The sequence below is a fragment of the Lygodium microphyllum genome, chromosome 21 (genome assembly GCF_053477565.2).
Source record: "Lygodium microphyllum isolate KBCC chromosome 21, Lygodium_microphyllum_v1.1.10, whole genome shotgun sequence".
Taxonomy (NCBI): domain Eukaryota; kingdom Viridiplantae; phylum Streptophyta; class Polypodiopsida; order Schizaeales; family Lygodiaceae; genus Lygodium; species Lygodium microphyllum.
In genome coordinates this window covers 82,822,020-82,841,444 of record NC_141155.1, presented here as the reverse complement: position 1 = coordinate 82,841,444, position 19,425 = coordinate 82,822,020, and the positions used below count along the sequence as shown (strand labels likewise).

Here is a 19,425-nt window from a genome sequence, read left to right as displayed (position 1 = left end):
ACGCGATCCTGGATGGAAGGGCTGAACGAACAACCAGCCCAGGCGGACGACGCGACCAGCTCTCTGCTGCAGGAAGAGACTGCGGAGGACCCTGCATCTGAGCAGGACGAGGACGAGGACATGGCGGCTCAGCTGGCTGCAAGAGCCGGGCTGGCTATCAAACGCTACGCCAGAGACATAGCTCGAGGGTGGCTTCTCTCTCCTCCCCCTCCCCCCCCCCTCTCTCTCTCTCTCTCTCTCTGTCATTGCCCTGCATTGCCCCTTTCATGTTTCCTAGTGTGCCGTATACTTCTTCTCACTAAGTGCATGCATGCTTTTGCGTGTTTTGCAAGTGTTTTATGAGTGTCACCGACGATACCCCGCAAGAGCTGCGTTGGTACCACAGTCACTCAGGGATTTGCAACCAGCATCTGAGTCATCAACCAGTGCTCACTACAAAACCGAGGCTTAATGTCAAATGAATTGCAAAAATTTCAGAAAACCCTTCCGGACTTAATGGGCGAAGTCTGTAACCTTTAACCCTTCAAAAATTTTTGTTATACAAATGGCAGACACAAAAATCCTTTCCAAACGCTTTCAATTAGAGGTTTTTGTATCTACCACAAAAAATATTTTGATAAATCTAGAACGCTCAAGGCCAAGCTATCACAAATCTGTCACTTTGTCCTTGTATGTCAAACTCCATATAATTGCAATTTTTATCCATCTAGCATTAAGGTCTCACCTTCATCTCATGTCGCTCCTTTTTAGGTGGCTTTTTATGGGGCCAATTTGGGAAAACCAAATTACCATGCACCAATTTTACTATGTGAAGGCGTGGGAAAATGGTGGCTTACATCTAATGAAGGTGGACTAAGAAGCTAATGTGCTCAAGGCTAAGCTATTCAAGAAATATAAGGATTAGCAAAAATGTAGGGCGTGGAAAGGCCAAAGATTCTAGTCACTCGAGCAGTATTTAGTGTTAGAGCTTAGGAGATCATCTTAAGTATTTTAGTATTTAGTGTTAGAGCTTAGGAGATCATCTTAAGTATTTTAACTTCGCACAAGAGGACTCTCAAAAGCAAAGCAAAAGAATGTGGTTCAAAAGGTACATAAGAAAGACCATGTTTTGGATCTTGAAAGTTTCGCCCACCATTAGCAAGTATGCTAATGATAATGCTTAGTTTAGATTGTTTGCATTAAGCTAATCCATTTAGGAGTTATGCCACACATAGCCCTATTTTTGGATCTTGAGACTTTTGCCAACCATTAGCAAGTGTGCTAATGATAATGCTTAGTTTAGATGGTTTGCTTGTTTCCATGAAACTAATCCAATTAAGAGTTATGTCACACATAGCCTTGTTTTTTGGATCTTGAGAGTTTTGCCCATGATTAGCGAGTATGCCAATGAGAATGTTTAGTTTAGATGGTTTGCTTGTTTCCATGAAGCTAATCCAATTAAGAGTTATGTCACACATAGGTATCAACCAAAATTTGTGATGTCCTATAAGTAAAATCAACTACCTTGTACGAGAAAGAGGGTTAAAGAATGTGCTACATGCTACTCCACTTTGCTTGCTATACTTACAAGTCCACTTTCGTTGCTATACTTCTAAGAAGTGTAACATGTGTCGCATGAGGAACTATGTGCAATCACTAGTGCACAATCTATATGTTGTAGTAAATTTATAAGTTGGTCTGTGAAAAGCATATTGTGATGAAATATATTTTCTAATCTTATTATTGTTTGTATGATGGGAATATTTGCCTAAGAATTATGTTATAATAATGACCTTGGTTCACAAAAGGCCATCCTTTAATTTTGTAAAGGAAGGTTGAAAATAATAATTATGATTAGTATATGGTAATGCCGAATAATATTATGATTGCGCTTTTTTTGAAGAATATTTTGATTGCATGCTTTTTGAAATAATCTTGAAAATTATATGAAATTTGTAGATCCAGAATGTTGATTAACATATAAAACTTGAGAACATGCTAATAAAATAATAAAAAGGAAACATAGGATTTTTAACCAAATTAAAATATGTGTGTGTGTGTGTGTGTGTCCCCCTTGGTCTTGATCTGAATCAACCTACCCTCTTCTTGCCATCTCCATCGTCTAGGCACTCACCTCTTTCTCGAATCTCATCTTTCACCTCTCCTCCCCTCTCCTTCACCTTGGTCACTCCTACTCTCCTCTCTCCCCCCTCCTCTTGTTTATTGCTCCACTAGATTGTTTTTTGAATGAGTTATTTTGAAGGGATAGAAACAAATAAAAAGGAGCTAATTATCAATTGACTTTATTAACATTTAAGCTTTTAAAAATATTTGACATGGTTAACCTCTACGATGTATATAGCTACAACGTACATACTCCTTTTGTCTCTACAATGTTCTTAGATGCCATGATTTGATTAAGTGTACTAGTTGACTACAAAAGACAAAAGAAGTGGTTTGAGATTGATAACAGAAAAGAGAGGTGAGGCTTCAAGACAATTATATTAAAAAAGCTTTCATGCTGGGTTCACATCCTCTTCCTTGATCCCTATAAGCAAGTCTTGAATGTCGAATTTATCCATATTTGTTGGAATATTTGAGATGTATATGCCAATGGGGTCATAGCCTACCTAGTTTGAGAGTGGGTTAAGTTTGATGGGTGTGTGAATTCAAACGCTAGCTTGCACTTATCCAATGGCATAATAAAACTTGTTCGCAACAATCTAAGATGTGCATCACAAATGTCCATATGAAACCTAGATACTGTCCAAAAATGAGATTATAGGGGATGTTTTTAACAAAATGTTCCTATGAAACCTAGAGACGATCCCAAAATGAGATTGGTAGTATCCTTATGTACATAGGTTTTATAATTTGTCCTTATCGATTAGTAAAAATTAAGAAAACTGCAAGAGGTAATTTTGTCTTGCTAAAATAAGAAAATTTCTCATAGATTAGCAACTTTCTTATGAGGGAAGCTTGTGAGCTAAGGAGGTCACCCGATTGCATAGCTTTAAGACTCTTAATAAGCTTTGTTAAAAATTGTGATGAAGACAATGAGACTCCAAATTGTATTTCACATAATTTGCTTTTAAAAAAAAGATAGATGTGGTACTAAAATCATGGATTAAAAACCCTAACTTCAAGTACGGGCCCATATGACTAAGTAGACCAATCTAAGTTTGAGACATGCAGAAATATAATCACGCTTGCCCTTTTTAATTGAATGTTGTTCACAAACATCATGTTGAAAACAATAATTGAGTAGATTGTTAATCGCATTGTAATAAATGGTGTAACATGAATTCAGGTATGGTACTTGCTTCATTTAATTGGTAGTTTCCATTGATAATCTGGTAATAATAGAGAGAATAAACCAATGAATTTGGTCAAAGTGAAGTAGAGAAGAATTTATCGAAAGCATATAGTCTTGCACTCATTATAAATGGGGGTGGATGAACTCCATTATGCTCAAGAAAAAGCCCAATATATCAAAGGGACGCAAAGTTCACAATAAGCTTTTTTGGTAGTTAGATACAAAAGCTTTTAACTCAAGATTTTGGAGGGATTTGCGAATCAAATGACATGTACTTACCATTTTTATTTGTGAAACTCAAGGTTTTAAGCTTTCTTCTTAAAAAATTGAACTTTCTTATATTGTTTACAACTCATTTATCATAAAACCTCGATTCTTTGTGAATAACTTGAGTTGTGTCTAGAGAAAGCAAAAGTTTTTCAAGAGTTGTCAAAAAGAATTGAGGAGAAGCTTTAATTGTATACTTTTTGTTTGAAAAAACAATCTAAGAACTCTCACTTTGGGGGGGCAATAAAAGTAAAAGAGCTTTGGTCACCAACCAAACCTTGGTTTTGTAGACTACTAAACCTATCTCAAGGATTTTACTCTTCAAAGAAGGGTGTGAAAAATTCAACATTAAAAAAAATGCGGGCATATATTAATATTGTAATACTCATATTAACCATTGAAACATGTGGGGATGACTTGTAGCATACCAAATCTAGCTACATTTCCCAAGAGCCTCATAGGCTGCTCTATAAACAGAGCCAAACTTATGCAAGCCTTTAATGGCAACAAAACCTTTGAACTTACAAGGTTTGACATCTAAAGCCATCCAAAGGGGAATGCTATCGAAACATTTGTTATTACTATGTTTCTATATTGTGGGGATTGCAATGGCTCTTATTATATTTCAAACTTGTTATGCGCCTTTGTTGGTTGTGCTTGCTTTCTCCAAAAAGGACCAATTTTGCACAAAAACCTCCATGAAATCTCGTAGCCTCGACCCATCTTCTCAATTCCTTCCACAAGGTTCAAACCTTTATACAATCCCAGAGCCAATGCTTGACATATTCAAACTGCCTCTTGCAAAGGTAGTATAAAGCTGAGACTTTTCTTGATTTACTAAACTCTCCCTAGTTGGGAACTTGTCCATGAGTGCTCGCCATAGGACAAGATTCAGCCTCTTGGATGGGGTGTGCGCATAGGCCCTTTGTACTCTCTTCTTCCATGTTTGCAATTTTGAGCAGGGAGAGAGGTTCTTCAAGGATTTTGCTATCATATTCGGCAAAATCCTTGGCCTTGTTGTAGTCCCTTAATATTCTACATTTGTTTGTTTGGAGACACTCTAGCAATTGGGCATTCATAACAGTTGGTTACTTGTCTACCCTTCAAAAGAGGAGTTACATGCAAAAAAAATTCAAGGGTACCTTTCTTAAGTTTTTTTTTTTTGGGTAATTATGCGGTTTCATCGATGCTAGACGGGGACCCTTTTCTCAAGGCTTAGTGTACGGCGGCTTAGCGCGATTCACCCCTTTTGGTGATGTAAATATATTTCTTAAGGTAGTGGAATGAAAAGTATGTTAAAATGTTGCCCTTAGAAACGAAATCTAGGGTCACCCTTCAAAACCAAGGGCTAACCATTCGAATTTCGACGCATTTCGAAATAAAGATATACTCATTACCAACAAAAAGAACAGACCGATGACAAATTACAATTGCAATGATTGTATTGATATAAATTCGCAAAATTTCTGGACAAAGCTTGTAGTGGCAACTGTTCTTCATCCAGTGAAGGGAGCAGAGCCTTGCTATGCTTGATTCGCCCGTCCCATATGAGAAGCTCTTCGAAGGAAGGGATCAACAACAGCCATTAGCAGCAGGAGCAGGAGGATATGCCGGGCCTCCTGTGACAGGACCCAGCCATGGTGGCTCTGTTCCACGACACAGAGATCCCGCCGGCCCCTAATCATGCGATCCGCTTCATGAAACCCCTTGCCAGAAACATAGCTCGCGGGTCATCTCTCTCTCTCTCTCTCTCTCTCTCTGTGTTTTCTTTCACGTTACAATGCATTTTTATTCTCTCGCAAGCTCCCAAGAAGGGGAAGGAAAAAAAAAAACAAACACAAGGGGTTAAAGAAAAGAGGAAAGGCAAAGTTAGTTCGCTCCTGCTCACTGTTGTGATTCTAAGGCTTCAACTGTGTTGTTCCAGTCTCACAGTCCAGAAAGATGATGAAATATTGCAGTGCGTCGTAAGAAAGCTCTCATAAGCCATTGCTTCCCTTCAACACAGTCTTTCCTCAGAAAGCTCTCGTAGAAGTTAGACTTTTCTTTTTTGGCACTCCAGAGAAATATACGTTTTTTTTTCCCCTTTTTTTGGGGGAGGGGGATGGGGGTTGGGGTGCCTTTGCAACTTGGAATTATTGATTTGTGGTTTTAGGGCTCATAATTCTATGCATGCGTATTTGTTTATTTATTTATTCATTATTATTATTTTTGGTGGGGTGGGTACTGTGGTTTTGGAGCTCAGAATTAATAATGTTGACGCTTTATTGCAACTGGATGCAACATATATTGTTTCGGGTTTAGAGCTCGGAATTAGTATTCTTTTAGCTCTAGAGCTCAAAATGAATGACCTTGTTAGAATACTATGACAATTGGAAGCTTGCATCCTTTGAGCTCCACTAAGTTAGTGACTGAATATCTTATTGCTATGTTTGTCCTTCATAAGAAATAGATGCTTAGTCAATATGTGCATGCAATGGATCCATGTACTGTTGGGACCTCAATCGTCTCTCTTCTACAACTGCATTAGATGCTTGCTGTAGCAATCCTTGTATTGCTGCCCTGTGCGCCGCTCACTTGGCCTGCCCAGATTTTTCTACTGTGTGGCCACCCATCTCAGAGCTCCCCAAATTCCTAACATGGATCATAGTCAAAACGGTGCATGAAAATTGAAGTTCCACTAGCAAGCTCCTTAGATGGTCTTGGTGGTTAACCGACTGCCATATTTGGCATATTTTGGGCCTATTTATTCAATGGTTCCTCCTCTCATTTAGTCATTATCATTCTTCAAGTGGTCTTTCTGTTGGAGACAGGAGCTAGTGTTGGTGCTCACACAACCAATGACTCATTGTTATACGTGTCATTCTCGTGTTTGGTATATGGATTCCATTTTTTGAGCACATCTTTGAGTTCTCTTCCTTTGCAGTGTTCTTTTATTCTTTTGTTTTTTTCTTTCTCTTTTGTCTTGTGTTCAACAGTTTATTTCAACACTTGTCTATGCTTCCATTGCTGCACCACTTTTGACATGGTATTAGATTGCAGGATCTAGATTCCTGCTGTGATTTTTCTATTGATTACAGGTCTTTCTTTCCCCTACTGATCAGGCTTGCATTTTTGAGATCAGCAACTTGCGTTTTCAGCATGTGCCTGGATTTCAGCCTGCAATTGTCAGTTTGTTGCATTCAATGCTCCATCAGCTTTTGTTTTTTGGTTTTCTATCCCTAATCGTGATTGGGCGATTGTTTGTACAAGCTATTTTTGTTGTTTTTGGCAGTTTTTGACTAGTTTTTTTTTTCATTTTGCAGCATTTGGTCTTTGTTTTTGATCAGATTTTTGGTTACACTGCATGTGAACTCTCATTTTGTGAAGTCTTTGATGTTGGTTTGGCTGTATTTTTTCTCCGTATATCCTCTATCCTCTATCTTGTATTCTTCTTCTCTCTACATGGCTCCTCCATGCACTTCTACAGATGATAAGTTACATGGACTTATCTTACATGGAGTGATGTGATGAAAGCTTGGTTTGTGCAGAAGCGGCTTTCATACATTGTATGTGAAGCTATTCCTCGGCCTCCGCGTCTTTTTCCTCTTTCTGACAATTTTGATGAGGACAACCATAAGGAAGCTGCGCTTACATGGGATTCAGATGATGCACGTGTATTTTGCACTGCTTCGGTGTATTTCTAAAGAAGTTACCTCTTGTCGGACATCCCCAGAGATATGGTCGAAGCTTCGGATGTTGCATGAGACACCTTTCCCTATACGTGTTGCGACTCTTTATGGACAGCTTCAACAGATGAAAATTGAGTCCAAGGATGCCATTCAATTATTTTCATTGGTACATGACCAACTTCGATACATACAATCCTATTCAAGTGGAGGGACCAACAAATAATTGGATTTGGGGTATTTTCCATCTCCATCAAAGCGGGTGAAGGCCAATTGATTGCCCGAATCAAGGGGCAAATCAGATTAAAGACTTGGTGGTGATTTTGAACAGTAAGGGGAGTTGAAATACCGAAAAGGATTGGGAGAATCCCATTGTAAATCAACTTCTTCTTCAATAAAGCTAAAGAAATACTCAAAGGGGCGCCAATTTTTGAGCCAACCGGGTGTGCATCGTCCAAGATCAGTAGGTAAATTTGTATTTTCTGATTTGCATTAATTGTTTGATGCTGTAATTAAGTTGTAATCAGGGATTTACCATCCATCCACGAAAAGAAGGTTGGTTTCATCATGGGTTATCTGATACAATACAATGGTACAATGAGAATGAATCATAAACCATACAACATAGAATTACCAAGTAGAACCATGCATACCCAAGCAGTGGGTGATTAAGCCACCACCAAGGTGCCTCGAAGAGAATTTGATGTTGATGTCAAATGTACCAGCTCTTGATAATAGAGAAGATCATAGCATATATTTGTGTCCGTCCCAATGTCTCTCCGTAGCATATATGACCAACCTGTCAAAAAAATGCCTCTGGAACATACGCAACCACGGATTCCTTACCTTTGGGGCCATACGGCCAAAGTATCCCCTCATGTAAGCTCATGACTAGGAACCAATCCCACTCTTTGTCAAATAAACAACCCATCATGAACTTGGATGTTGTATAGATAAGGCACGACTGCCTCATCTCACCACCCTCTCACACTCCCTCTCTAGCATTGGAGTCGTGAGGGATGCCATCATCACCACCACTAGAAAGCAGTTGAGGAAGGGGCGATCAATCTCTTTCCGCGAATCGAAGAAGATGATCGTTTCTGTGCCTTAGACTTCTCCTTGGTTGGAAGATTAGAGTCTGAGTCTGAGGCAGATAATGACTCGTTGGAGGAGTCCACATTCCACTTCATCTTCTTTCTAGAAGCTACTAACTCTTTGTAGTACTTTCGTAAATGATCTTTCTTTTCACAATGGTAACACTGGGTCTTCGACTTCTTCTTCTTCGAACCCCTCTTTGAAGTTGCAAGAGCCTCGCTAGAACTTGACAAAAGCCTCCCTTGTAATCGCAATGATGCCTCATGCTCAAGCAGCATTGAGGTCATATGTGTAAAACTGACAGGAGTCAACGATGTCTGCGCATTCAAAGCATTTGCCACTCCACTAAACAACGGAGGGAGTTTGGAGAGTATGAGTCCAATAAGATGAGCCTCTGGAAGGGTAGGTTGCAGCTGCATTTGTTGAAGCTGGTCTTGGATTTGGGTCACACGAAGTAGAAAAGATTGGATAGTATCTTTGGCCTTGAACGGAATTTATTAGAGCTGTCCATAAAGAGTAACGGCCCTCATGGTGGAAGGGGCCGTGTACATCAGTTGCAACTTCGTCCATACTTTGGAAGATGTCATGTAGGAGGTAATCCCTAGTAGAAGCTCTTTGGAAATACACCTAAGTAAGGCTGAGTAAGCACAGGCATCTTCCAAATCCCATGTAAGCACCGCTTCCTCATGGTTGTCTTTATCAAAATGAGTTGGAACAGGAGAAGGCCGCTAAGGATGTTTAATAGCCCCGCAAACCATGTACCATAACTACTACTGTATAAACCAAGTCTTCATCATAGCACTCCATGTAAGATAATCAGGTCCATGTAACTTATCATCAGTGGATGTGCATGGAGTCGTCATTTGTAGAGGATATAGAAGAGAAGTAGAGAAAATAAGGTATTTGGAGAGGGAACACAATCAAACCACAAGCACAGACTGCAGAAAATGAGAGTTTACATGCAATATTTACCAAAATTTGATCAAAATAAGACAAAAAATCAGCCAAAAACTGCTTGAAATAGCAAAAATGGTGTGAGAATGTAGTCGCCCAGCCGAGGGGAGATTCAGAGACATCAAAACGCAGGCTGGAACAGACAATAGGTAGGAGAGGGGCTGACGTAGGTGGTACGGATGTTGACGTCAACAAAAAGTGTAGGAAAAATAGGTCGCTTGGTTGGAGCATCAATCACTTGATCAGCAATGGTCAAAACAGTCTTGAAATCAGCAAAGAAAATGCAGCAGGAGCATAGAACCTGAAATCTAATACCATGTCAGAAGTGGAGCAGCAATGGAAACGTAAATGCATTTTGTAATAAATTGCTTAAACACAAGATAAAAGAGAGGGAAAGAAAGAACATTGAAGATAAGAATATAGATGAGAACTCAGATGTAAGCTCGAGAAATGGAATCCATATATCCAACACGAGACAATTGCATACAATAGTGAGGCACTAGCTGTGTGGGCATCCACATTGGCTCCTCTCTCCACGGAGTCTTTACATGTGTGATGGCAAATGAGTGACTAAGTGAGGAGGAGGAGCTTGAATACATAGGACAGCAATATGTCCTCAACATAATCAGGTTGACCAGCAATAAATGCTCAATATGACCATAAAATGACACAAATAAAAATGCCTAAATATCCTAAATTATATGCCCAGCCTTTGCATGCACAGACTCACACATGAGTTGACATAAGTTCTAACATGAATAGTGGAATGACTTCTCTTGCATAATATTGCAATAAATGCATGTGCCTGGTCATCCTGCCTATCCCGTCTCTATTGATCAGTTGTGGGAGGAATGTAAAGAAATACCCTAATATAGAAACATAAATAAAAATCGTATGACAAAGCACAGACTGATAGAAGAAAACAGTTAGGGTTAGGGTAACTCAAAGACAATGAACACAGTGAATGAATGAAGTGATATGACTACTGAATATACGATGCTCATGCAGCAAACACACTACAGTGAATGAATGCTGAACCTCGAACTCTTGTACCTCAAGGATCAAGGCAGGGGTAATGAGTTGGAGTGTGTTGTACTCTAAATGGATCTTGAATCGCAGCAAGGCAGCATTCGGGCAGATGTTGAATACCAACACATGCAGTAGTGAGAAGCTAGATTTGATGCTCACAGCAATGAGCAGAGAGAAAGACTAAAAACGTAGGCAGGATAGATTGCAGGTCAGAGAAAGACTAAAAATGCAGACTGCATGAGAGAGAGGCTAAAAACGCAGGCATGACAGCTTGCAAGAGAGAGAACTGCCAGACGCAGGCAGAACAGCTTGGTGACAGCCTGTAGGAGCTGGTGATTGCTGGAGGGGAGAGAAAACTGCTAGTTGACACTTGCAGCAATTGGGTGACAGCCTGCAAGAAGCAAACATAGGGCTATGATGACGTGGCAAGCTGTACGGTAGCAGGTTTGCACAGGAATAGCAGTCGCTTGGTTGGAATTAGCTCCAAACTGCATGAAGAGAGCTGGAAATCAGGCGCCAACAACTGATGGAGACAGTAATGGACGGCTTCGACTGAGATATCCTCCGCAAACGGAAAGTGGACAGCAAGCTGAAACACTTGAAATCTACAAAAACGAGATTATGGCTGAATGGAGGGTAACATACGTATTTATAGAAAGTTTGGGCCCTCCCAAAAGGGTTTGTGCATGTGGGACACAGAAACTCTCTAGGTTCATATTTCTTTTAAATAAATAAGGTTTCTTCATTAATTAAGCATGTTTTGGGGCTACTTAAGTAAAGCTAATGCATTTTTAGCTCAACAAGGAGGAGCAGATGGTGATGAACTACTGGTCACGAAAGACCAGCTAGATGAACTTTCATCATTTCGCATAATAGGGCATGCACGCCTTCTTTGTACTAGATACAGAACCCCAATTCTATTTTGCAACCAAGACACGTCTCATCATGTATGTCCATATGTGATAGTTGGTTCCATTCAACTTGTCATCATTGCTAAACATGTTCAACAAGTCATTTAGAGTGGCCATTACTTGCTGCAATTTGTTGGTATTTTTGACTAGCTGCTGTCCAAAGTAAAATGTAGGTGCAACACAAAATAAAAGCAAAGGGAAAACTTACAGTTGTATGTGTCAAATGTTGATGATGAAGCTATATGTCAAAAATGGAAGCAAAATGGTTCCAAGAATGTTACACAAGATGATGACTTGGGTCTTGATATCAATGGGTTGGGAGAATTTCACGGAAGCCCTAAATGCATGAGGTAAAATTTGGTGAAATTGTGTCTTAGATGTGAAAAACTGCATGTTTTTGTGAACATTGGAGGCAAATTTCTCCAATTCGGTGAAGAATTTTGTGGAATTGGCCAAAATTCCCAAATTGAATGACAAATTTAGGCTTGCTAGATTCAATTTGGGCAAACCTCCCAAATTTACCCTAGATTGTACTTAGATCGGGGTGTTGGTGGAAAGAAGGGCTTGTGTAGGTTGAAGGTTGGGTATTGAGTGTTAGGTTGTAGATGTGGTAGTTAAGTGTGAGTTGGACAGTGTCAAGGAAAAGACAAGTGAGAGTAGCATGAGGTGGATGTGGCATATTAGAGTTGGCCATTGTGATTGGAGTGTATGTTGCATAGGCTAGAGCATATGTTGCACAGATTGTAGACATGGATACATGTAGTGTTGAATTAGGTAGAAGACATGTGAGTGAGTAGGTAGGCGACACCAACAAACATACGACCCTCAAGAGAAACATTAGGTAGGTGACAAAACTTGCATAAGCAAGCGATGGATACATGCAAATGACGTGGCTGGGAACAATGTTGAAGAAGGCATGCGAAAGCAAAGCAAGTGACCTAGCTACAACGGGTGTCCAAATGGGAGCATGTAATTAGTTGATTGATGAAAAGGTTGTAACTAACTTTTTGTATATCAATTGGTACCAAGACATATTCAAATTAACTTGATGCTCATATACTTTGAAAGGCGATTTGTATTATTTGAGTGTTTCAAAATATGATTAAATGTTCATCTTTCTATTCAAGGGTGGCCAATGGCCAGAACACCTTATAATTATACTTGGGTCGTCATTGATGAGATATCCAAGAGAAATTTAAAAGTTTAGTCGGGCGGTTAGATTGATGAGAAATCTCAGATGACTACTACCTTTATACTCAGATAGTCACATTGACTAGAAGCCCATATAATGAGTGGTTTCAAAAAGTGAAACCAGATGTTGATCATCAAAGAAACAAACCATGAAATGGTGAACCTATATAATGAAGTTTTCTAGAGTCTAACGAAATTTAGGAGGTTACTATTTTTGAAAGTTGCTCAAATGCAAATTTTGTTCGTGTGAAAGGCTCCACAGTTTGCCTCTGATGCCTCTAATCATTCACTCTACCTGATATAATTGCCAGGTTCTCTAGCTAACTTGAGGGGAAATTTGGAGGACATATATCTATAATGCAGCATGAAAATATTCAGGCCATACGTATAAGTTTGAATTCAAGGCAAAAATTTGGGTCCAAGAACAACTTCTCTATTTGAAACAACTTCTCTATTTGAAAGGTAAACAGGTCACTAGGACATAAACATGATACATCCCTTGCATACACGATAGTGTTTGCAGAAAAAGAGAGAGGACCGAGAGCCAGGATTAAACATTATGTACTTGCCAAACAAACATGTGGTGCTGTAACTTGCCACAAAAACCATACTAACAAGTTCATGGTACGTGAATGAGCCAGCAACAGATAATCTATTGTTTCCAGTAGATCAATATTCAATAACTCTTGGTAGATTGTTAGATTAGTACAGATTGGTGTACTTTTACTGCAAATATGCAAATGGCCATAAGTTGTAGTGTACTATCTAGCAATAGGCAAAATGAATGCATTTTGTGCTTAGATACTTGAGAAGGAAATAGTTGGCAAGTTATTGTGACAGGCTGTTGGTCTTCTTTTTGTGCTGTGCAGGTATCAAAGGCAATACCTTGAAAAAGCACTCCAAGGAAATGTAATTGTCTGTCTTGAGACAGGCTCTGGAAAGACACTCATAGCAATTCTCCTTTTGGAGGCTTTGTCATCCTCCTTTCCTGTATCTGAACTGAAAGTTGCTGTGTTTCTCGTGCCAACTGTTAGTTTGGTCCAACAGGTCCATCTTACACTGTTCTCATTCTGCATCTTTGAATTATCAAATTAATTGCCTTCCAAATGGTACACATGATTGCACCATCGTGTCAAAAGCTAAAGCAAGAAGTAGGAAGCACATTTCAATCCAAATTAAAAGCTTGTATGCCTATACATGTTTCACTTCGATCACGAGGCTATACAGTAAATTTGAATTTTGAGATCTTAAAGCCACCAGGGCTGCTGTCGTGTATACTGTTTTCAGACATCAATATGATCAGATATCCTTTCCTTGAAAAAGGAAAAAGACTTGTTCATTTCCCTTCACTTTTCTACTAATCATTGCTACAAAAAACAGTGTTGTCTGATAACGTACTCTCAATTATTAAGAGCCTGTAGGCATAGAAACTTATCATTTTGATGGTGTGAAACGCAGCAAGGTAATGCAATCGAAATACTTTCGGATCTTCAGGTCGGTCAATATAGTGGCCAAACTGATGGAGGAAGCTGGGAACCAGCACAATGGGAGCAATGTATTCTACAGTTTGAGGTTTGCACCATTTTGATGTAATTTCACCTTTCTTTTGGTTAAATAACATTCAGAAATAGCAAAGTTGTAAATGGAGTAAACAAACAACTTTAATTAAATAAAGGTGCTGATCTGTATACATTTGTAGAAGAAGAAAATCTGGCAAGAACAGAGTGTGTCATGATGAAGCTCTTTTCTTTTTAAACTATGATCTGAATCAGCATATTGGAGGCAAAGGCTTAGATTTCCCTGCTAATTTAGTCTCTATGGGATTATTGCAGTGTGACAATAGCTGAATTGCGTTTCTCTGTCACACGCTAAATTTCCTTGCTCTTATATGGAACTGTGTTTGTTAAGATCCCCAACTCACAGTTCTTTCTTCTGAAGCATGTTTGCAATTCTATGCATATAGGTGCTGGTCATGACACCTCAAATCCTTTTGAACTTGTTGCGCCATGGATTCATCAAGGTGGAATCAATCAAAGTTCTAATCTTTGATGAATGCCATCATTGCCAGAAAGGTCATCCGTATGCTCGGATTATGGAGGTCTGCTACTAAGAATGTTATTGACAGAAAATGTTTAAGTACCTCAGCATTGGGTTGTGATTCACAACAAAATTTTGTTAAAGAAAAGTTTTAAGGTCCAGCCACTATATCTAGCACTTGAATTAAGTTAAGCATATTTCACATTGTTTCTGTTCTTTAGGAAAAATTTCTTCAATTTAAAAAGCCGTTATGTTGATAAGCATGTGGATTCAGAGTCTCTTTCAGGGCTGTAAAACAGCTTAGCTGGAAGGTTATTTTGATGCTGATACAAGCAGATTCAGTAATATGTGTTTAATTTGTGGCTCCTTTATCTTTTGTTTCTTAAGTCTGTAGTGTTTGGCTTTGCCACTTATTCCTAATAAACCCTGGAAAAGTGTTTCGTGGAGCTTGAATGCAATATATGTTTACAAAGCTTAACTATCAAGTGCTCAGCTACTGTGTTATGTACATGTACGTAGCTGATCTAGAGTTAGCTTGAGTAGCTTGAAGGTTTGAAATTGCCAAATTAGAGCTACCTAGGGAAGGAATCTAGTGCCTGAAAGTGCTTTGTAACTTCTGGAGTATATTTGATGGTGTGCTAAGTTGTTCTTTTGCATGGTATGATTTCTGGGCATTTCTGTTTTGTTTTGAAGGCTAAACAGTGAAACTGGGATGAATGAGAAATCTATCTCAATTGAATCACAATTAATGAACTTCACTTTGGTACATAAGCGGTGCTGAGATAGCAGCTTATACTCCTCTTATTTGATAAAGAGTGACTTGGATAGTAAAAGCCAAATTAAGTGTGAGATGTGATATACATCAATTGTTGGGAGTTCTTTGGCTTATTGGGTGCTTTTTCTATATTGAAGCAGTTTTTTGTTTTACAGGAATATTACTTTCCACTTTCTGCACCAAGTAGGCCAAAAATATTTGGTATGACTGCTAGTCCGATCATTAGGAAAGGTAAGGCATCTAAGCTCCAATGTTTCCTCCACCGCGCACACACACACACACACACACACACACACACAAACTAAGAAAAGACTTTAATTTTTGTTCTGTTGGTATACCACATTAGTACTCAGAGAATCTGAATAGGTGTAACTTCTTTTATCCTTTGTTATTCAATTATATATCTGGCCAGTTCACATTCGTCAAGGGCTGTTCACAAGGTCCTTGAAATGTAAATGCACTTTAGAGGGTTGCAACATCTTTCTTATGGGGTTCCCTTTCATGTTGTATTTTGGCTTTGCAAGCCTTCATGTAGATCTTGAGAGTGGAGAGGCTTGTGGGTGAGTGATGAAGGATGGCCTTTTAGCAGTTACATTTGGACCAACAGTGACTATCCATCCGTCATGTTTTGGCTAAGGCTCTTTAAGTAGGATCATATAGGAGATATTATGCTTTTCTAATTCAAAGAAGCAATAGTCACCTCAGAAAAATCTTCTTGCGATAAAAATATGAAATAGACCTTGTATAGGACTGCAGCGATTTTTCATAGATATAAGAGAAACTTGAAAGTGCAATACAGAGGACTGAGCAAGCAGCCAATCACATATGACTAGAACTGGTAGTCTAAATGAACCAAGCAATCATGCTTGCTATTGTCTTTCATTCGTGACAATGCCTCTCAGTCCATTCTATTTGCAACAAGTTTGGTAAGGGAATTGCGCTCAAGTGCTGACCAAAAACAAGTCTAAATGACCAAGCAATCATACTAGCAATTGTCTTTCATTTGTGACAATGCCTCCCTTAGTCCACTCTATCTGCAACAAGTTTGGTAAGGAAATTGGACTCAAGTGTTGACCAAGAAAGGAATGACTTCCTTGAAAATTCTTGTGTCCAAATATTAGGTCTTTGTCCGTGACTTAGGCTACTATCCCCTAGCTCACTTTCGTAGTCTCAACTCTATGATGGGCGACCATCCTGAGGAATCTCCTCTATATCTCCTAGGCCCTAGGACAATCCCATAAGCACTTTTGGCTCTTCACATCTGACACAACCCACTAGGAATCTACCATGACCAAGATGTGTGCCAATTTGGTAAGCTTTTATTTGCCATTAACAACAAGTAAGGTAGTGAGGTACAATTTTTATGATGTTCGGTTTGCGGATATGTATGATATGGAATGCACAACTTTTTTTATGAAAGTGTTTTTTTAACGTTGTTAAAAATTACGATTGAAATTACTAAATGCTAAAGTGAAACATCACATCATGTGGAATCCTCAATGCTAGACTCAAATACATTGATAGGAAGAGAGTCTTGCTCGCCAGTAGCAACCTCACAAAGCTCTCAAAATCTTCAGCCATTGATGACATTACCACCATTATCATACTTGAGCTCTCTCATTGGAGCATCCTCTTGAGTAAGAGTTGATGCACTAGAGGATCTCCTAGAGCCACACCATCACATAGCAAATGGTTGGTATCGTGCTGGCACCTTAGGCAATGACTTAGTGCCCCCTATAGGTATGTGAGACTTGACGGTCTATCTCTTCTAATTGCATGTAGACTCCTGAAGATGGCCCTTTGCTCCTCATTGCATTCTTTGTTTTCACTTTCCAAAGTTGCTCAAATATCTTCAATATTCATCTAAATTACACAACCAAATATTTAGAAAATTACTAAATCTACTTGTTAGACCATGGGCATCTAATGCATAATGCATAGCATATGCAAGTTAGAACGATAATAAATTAGTCACTCTAATTGCCATGTGCTAAGCCTATTGCGAATATTGGTATGTATGAGAGAATACATAGTCCAATTTCTCTCACATGCTCTTGACAAGCAATCTTACATTGATAAGTGTCAACTATCAACTCAAAACTATATAGTATACTATATTTTAAAGATCTAGGTTATAACTCACTTACGCGAGGGCTATTATTTGAACATTGGGCAATGGATGCCAATGGCTCCCATCAAAATAATGGTTTGACCAAAGAGTAACATCTTCCAACACATTGTGCTAGCAAAGGTAGTTGCTCTTTGTCACTATAATTGATGAGTTCTTGCAAGAGCGCACCATGCATCTCATCCAATTCTTGGGAGATGGGCCTCGTTGTTTATAGCTAGCTCTTGATCCACAAAATGAGGGGATTTTTGAAGGGAGCTACAAGCTCAACCCCCGATACCTATAGACCGCTTATTGGTCAAGCGTTTCAAGCCGAGTGGCCATGGCTACCTCTCACATAGCCGACGCGCCCTCCCTACCTATGGGGTGTAGTGAGCTTACCTTGATGCCCGATCGAGTATCCTCCTCTTTCGTGTACGCCGTAGCTCCACGATCCTTAAGACAAGCTCAAGCAACCTCAATCCCTCTTCAACAAGCTCCATCCTCCATAGCCGCGTGAGACAAGAGAAGAATAGAGAAGATAAGAAGATGAAGAAAGGAGATGGGGAGCTTCTTCTCCTCGATCCCTCACTCTTACACACTCACTCCCTCACTTCTTCACACTCACTCACTCCCTCTCTCAAGCATAAGCAAGGAGGCAAGAAGAAGAGAAGAAGAAGAAGAAGCTTTTTGCCACACAAGAATGAGCTTCTCATTCACTTTTCAACTTTATATACAAAACCCTAAATCCCTTTTGGGCGGGTTATCCCCTTATTCCCTTTTTTATATGGCCGGTCGTTGCCTAGGCCCTTTGTCCCATTGTTCTTCTATCTTTCTAGCTTCCTTCCTACCGCCCAACCACCTTTACAAATTGCACGGGTGAGAGCCTGGTACTCTTAAAATAAATCATGGTGCGCCTTGCGTTTTTTTACAAAAGTATAGACTCGCGCTTTTTCTCATGCGCCTTTTTCCTTGATTTAGGACTTTTTTGCACTTCTTGTGTTTCCAGATTCTTCTTGGTGCGCCTTCGTCTTATGTTTCACTTTGGCCTTGTCTTCTGCTTTAGATTTTTCGGCTTTTTCACCTTGTCGTTTGAGGGTTAACATTATCGCCCTCCTAGACGAGTGCCAGTCCCATGGCACTCACCGTTATAGGTAGTAGGCTTTGGCATGCACCGAAGATGTGGGTGAAAGGGACTGCTATGGCAGGCATTAGAGAAGTTTTAGTGGTGGTGTAGATGAAGGTGGTATGTGGCACTTTGTTGCCCTGCTTGGTTGGTGATAGGGGTGTTGAAGTTGAGGATAGGACTGGTTTTTGTTGGGAGTTGCATTCATGGGTTGGCACAGGTGTTGATGTTCGGGGGATGCTGGGGCGGGCGACGACTCGTTGGTGGGCTTGCACGATGATGAAGGCTAAGAATTCAGAGTGGAGTGTTGATGAAGAGCTGACGGTACTTTCGTTGGAGTCTGCAATCTTGCAATTGAAAAGCTTTATATGTGGTCTCACCTTGGGGTTAGTGCTAGTTTTCTTATTGTGCGCAAAATGTAGTGTTGATTAGTTTGGGAGACAGGTTGAACTCTTAGTAAGCTGAGAGTATTGTCCTGCACTTGAGGACCCAAACTATATATATATTGTGGTGGTGCAGATATTATGTGAGTGCACGTGCATACTTAGATATTACACAGTTAGGAGACCGCTGGTCCGGTTCCTCATAGCAATGGTTGGATGAAGCAAGGGTTCGATGGGATGGGAAACATTGTTGATGTTGAGGAGAAGTATACTTGAAGGCTTTTTGAGACATCATTTGTGATTTTGATAACACGATGTAGCATAATTGAGCTCATTGATGCCTTAGCTTTGGTAGTTGGTGGCTACTTGTAGTGGTTGAAGAGTACAATGTACTTTTCATGGGCTTCCATGCCTTGCTTACCACCATTGTTGATTGCAATGGCACTGAGATGGAGTGCGAAAAAGAATTGTGTAAATGGTTTAGGGTGAAAGGTTCCCAACTATAGGCAATACGAGCTCCCTAGGTATATCTTGCCCTTGATGTGCCGCCCTAAACAATTGTGTCGGATGTGGAAAAGGAATAGGGGATT

The 19,425-nt window shown here is 39.7% G+C and overlaps 1 protein-coding gene across 4 annotated transcripts in view; it reads left to right on the top strand.

Moving 5' to 3' along the window:
* Positions 1-5,006: 5,006 nt before the first annotated feature.
* DCL4 (dicer-like 4) overlaps positions 5,007-19,425 on the top strand; it is a 174,107-nt gene continuing 159,688 nt past the window's right edge. Inside the window, exons 1-5 of one of the 4 annotated variants that reach the window (XM_087662143.1) lie at positions 5,007-5,291; positions 13,277-13,454; positions 13,866-13,979; positions 14,371-14,505; positions 15,375-15,450. In XM_087662143.1, the coding sequence (XP_087518269.1) occupies positions 5,200-5,291; positions 13,277-13,454; positions 13,866-13,979; positions 14,371-14,505; positions 15,375-15,450 (595 nt within the window). In that variant the 5' untranslated portion in view covers positions 5,007-5,199. Of the gene's footprint in view, positions 5,292-13,276; positions 13,455-13,865; positions 13,980-14,370; positions 14,506-15,374; positions 15,451-19,425 lie in introns of those variants that run through there. The other 3 variants (XM_087662142.1, XM_087662144.1, XM_087662145.1) reach the window with 3 other exon arrangements.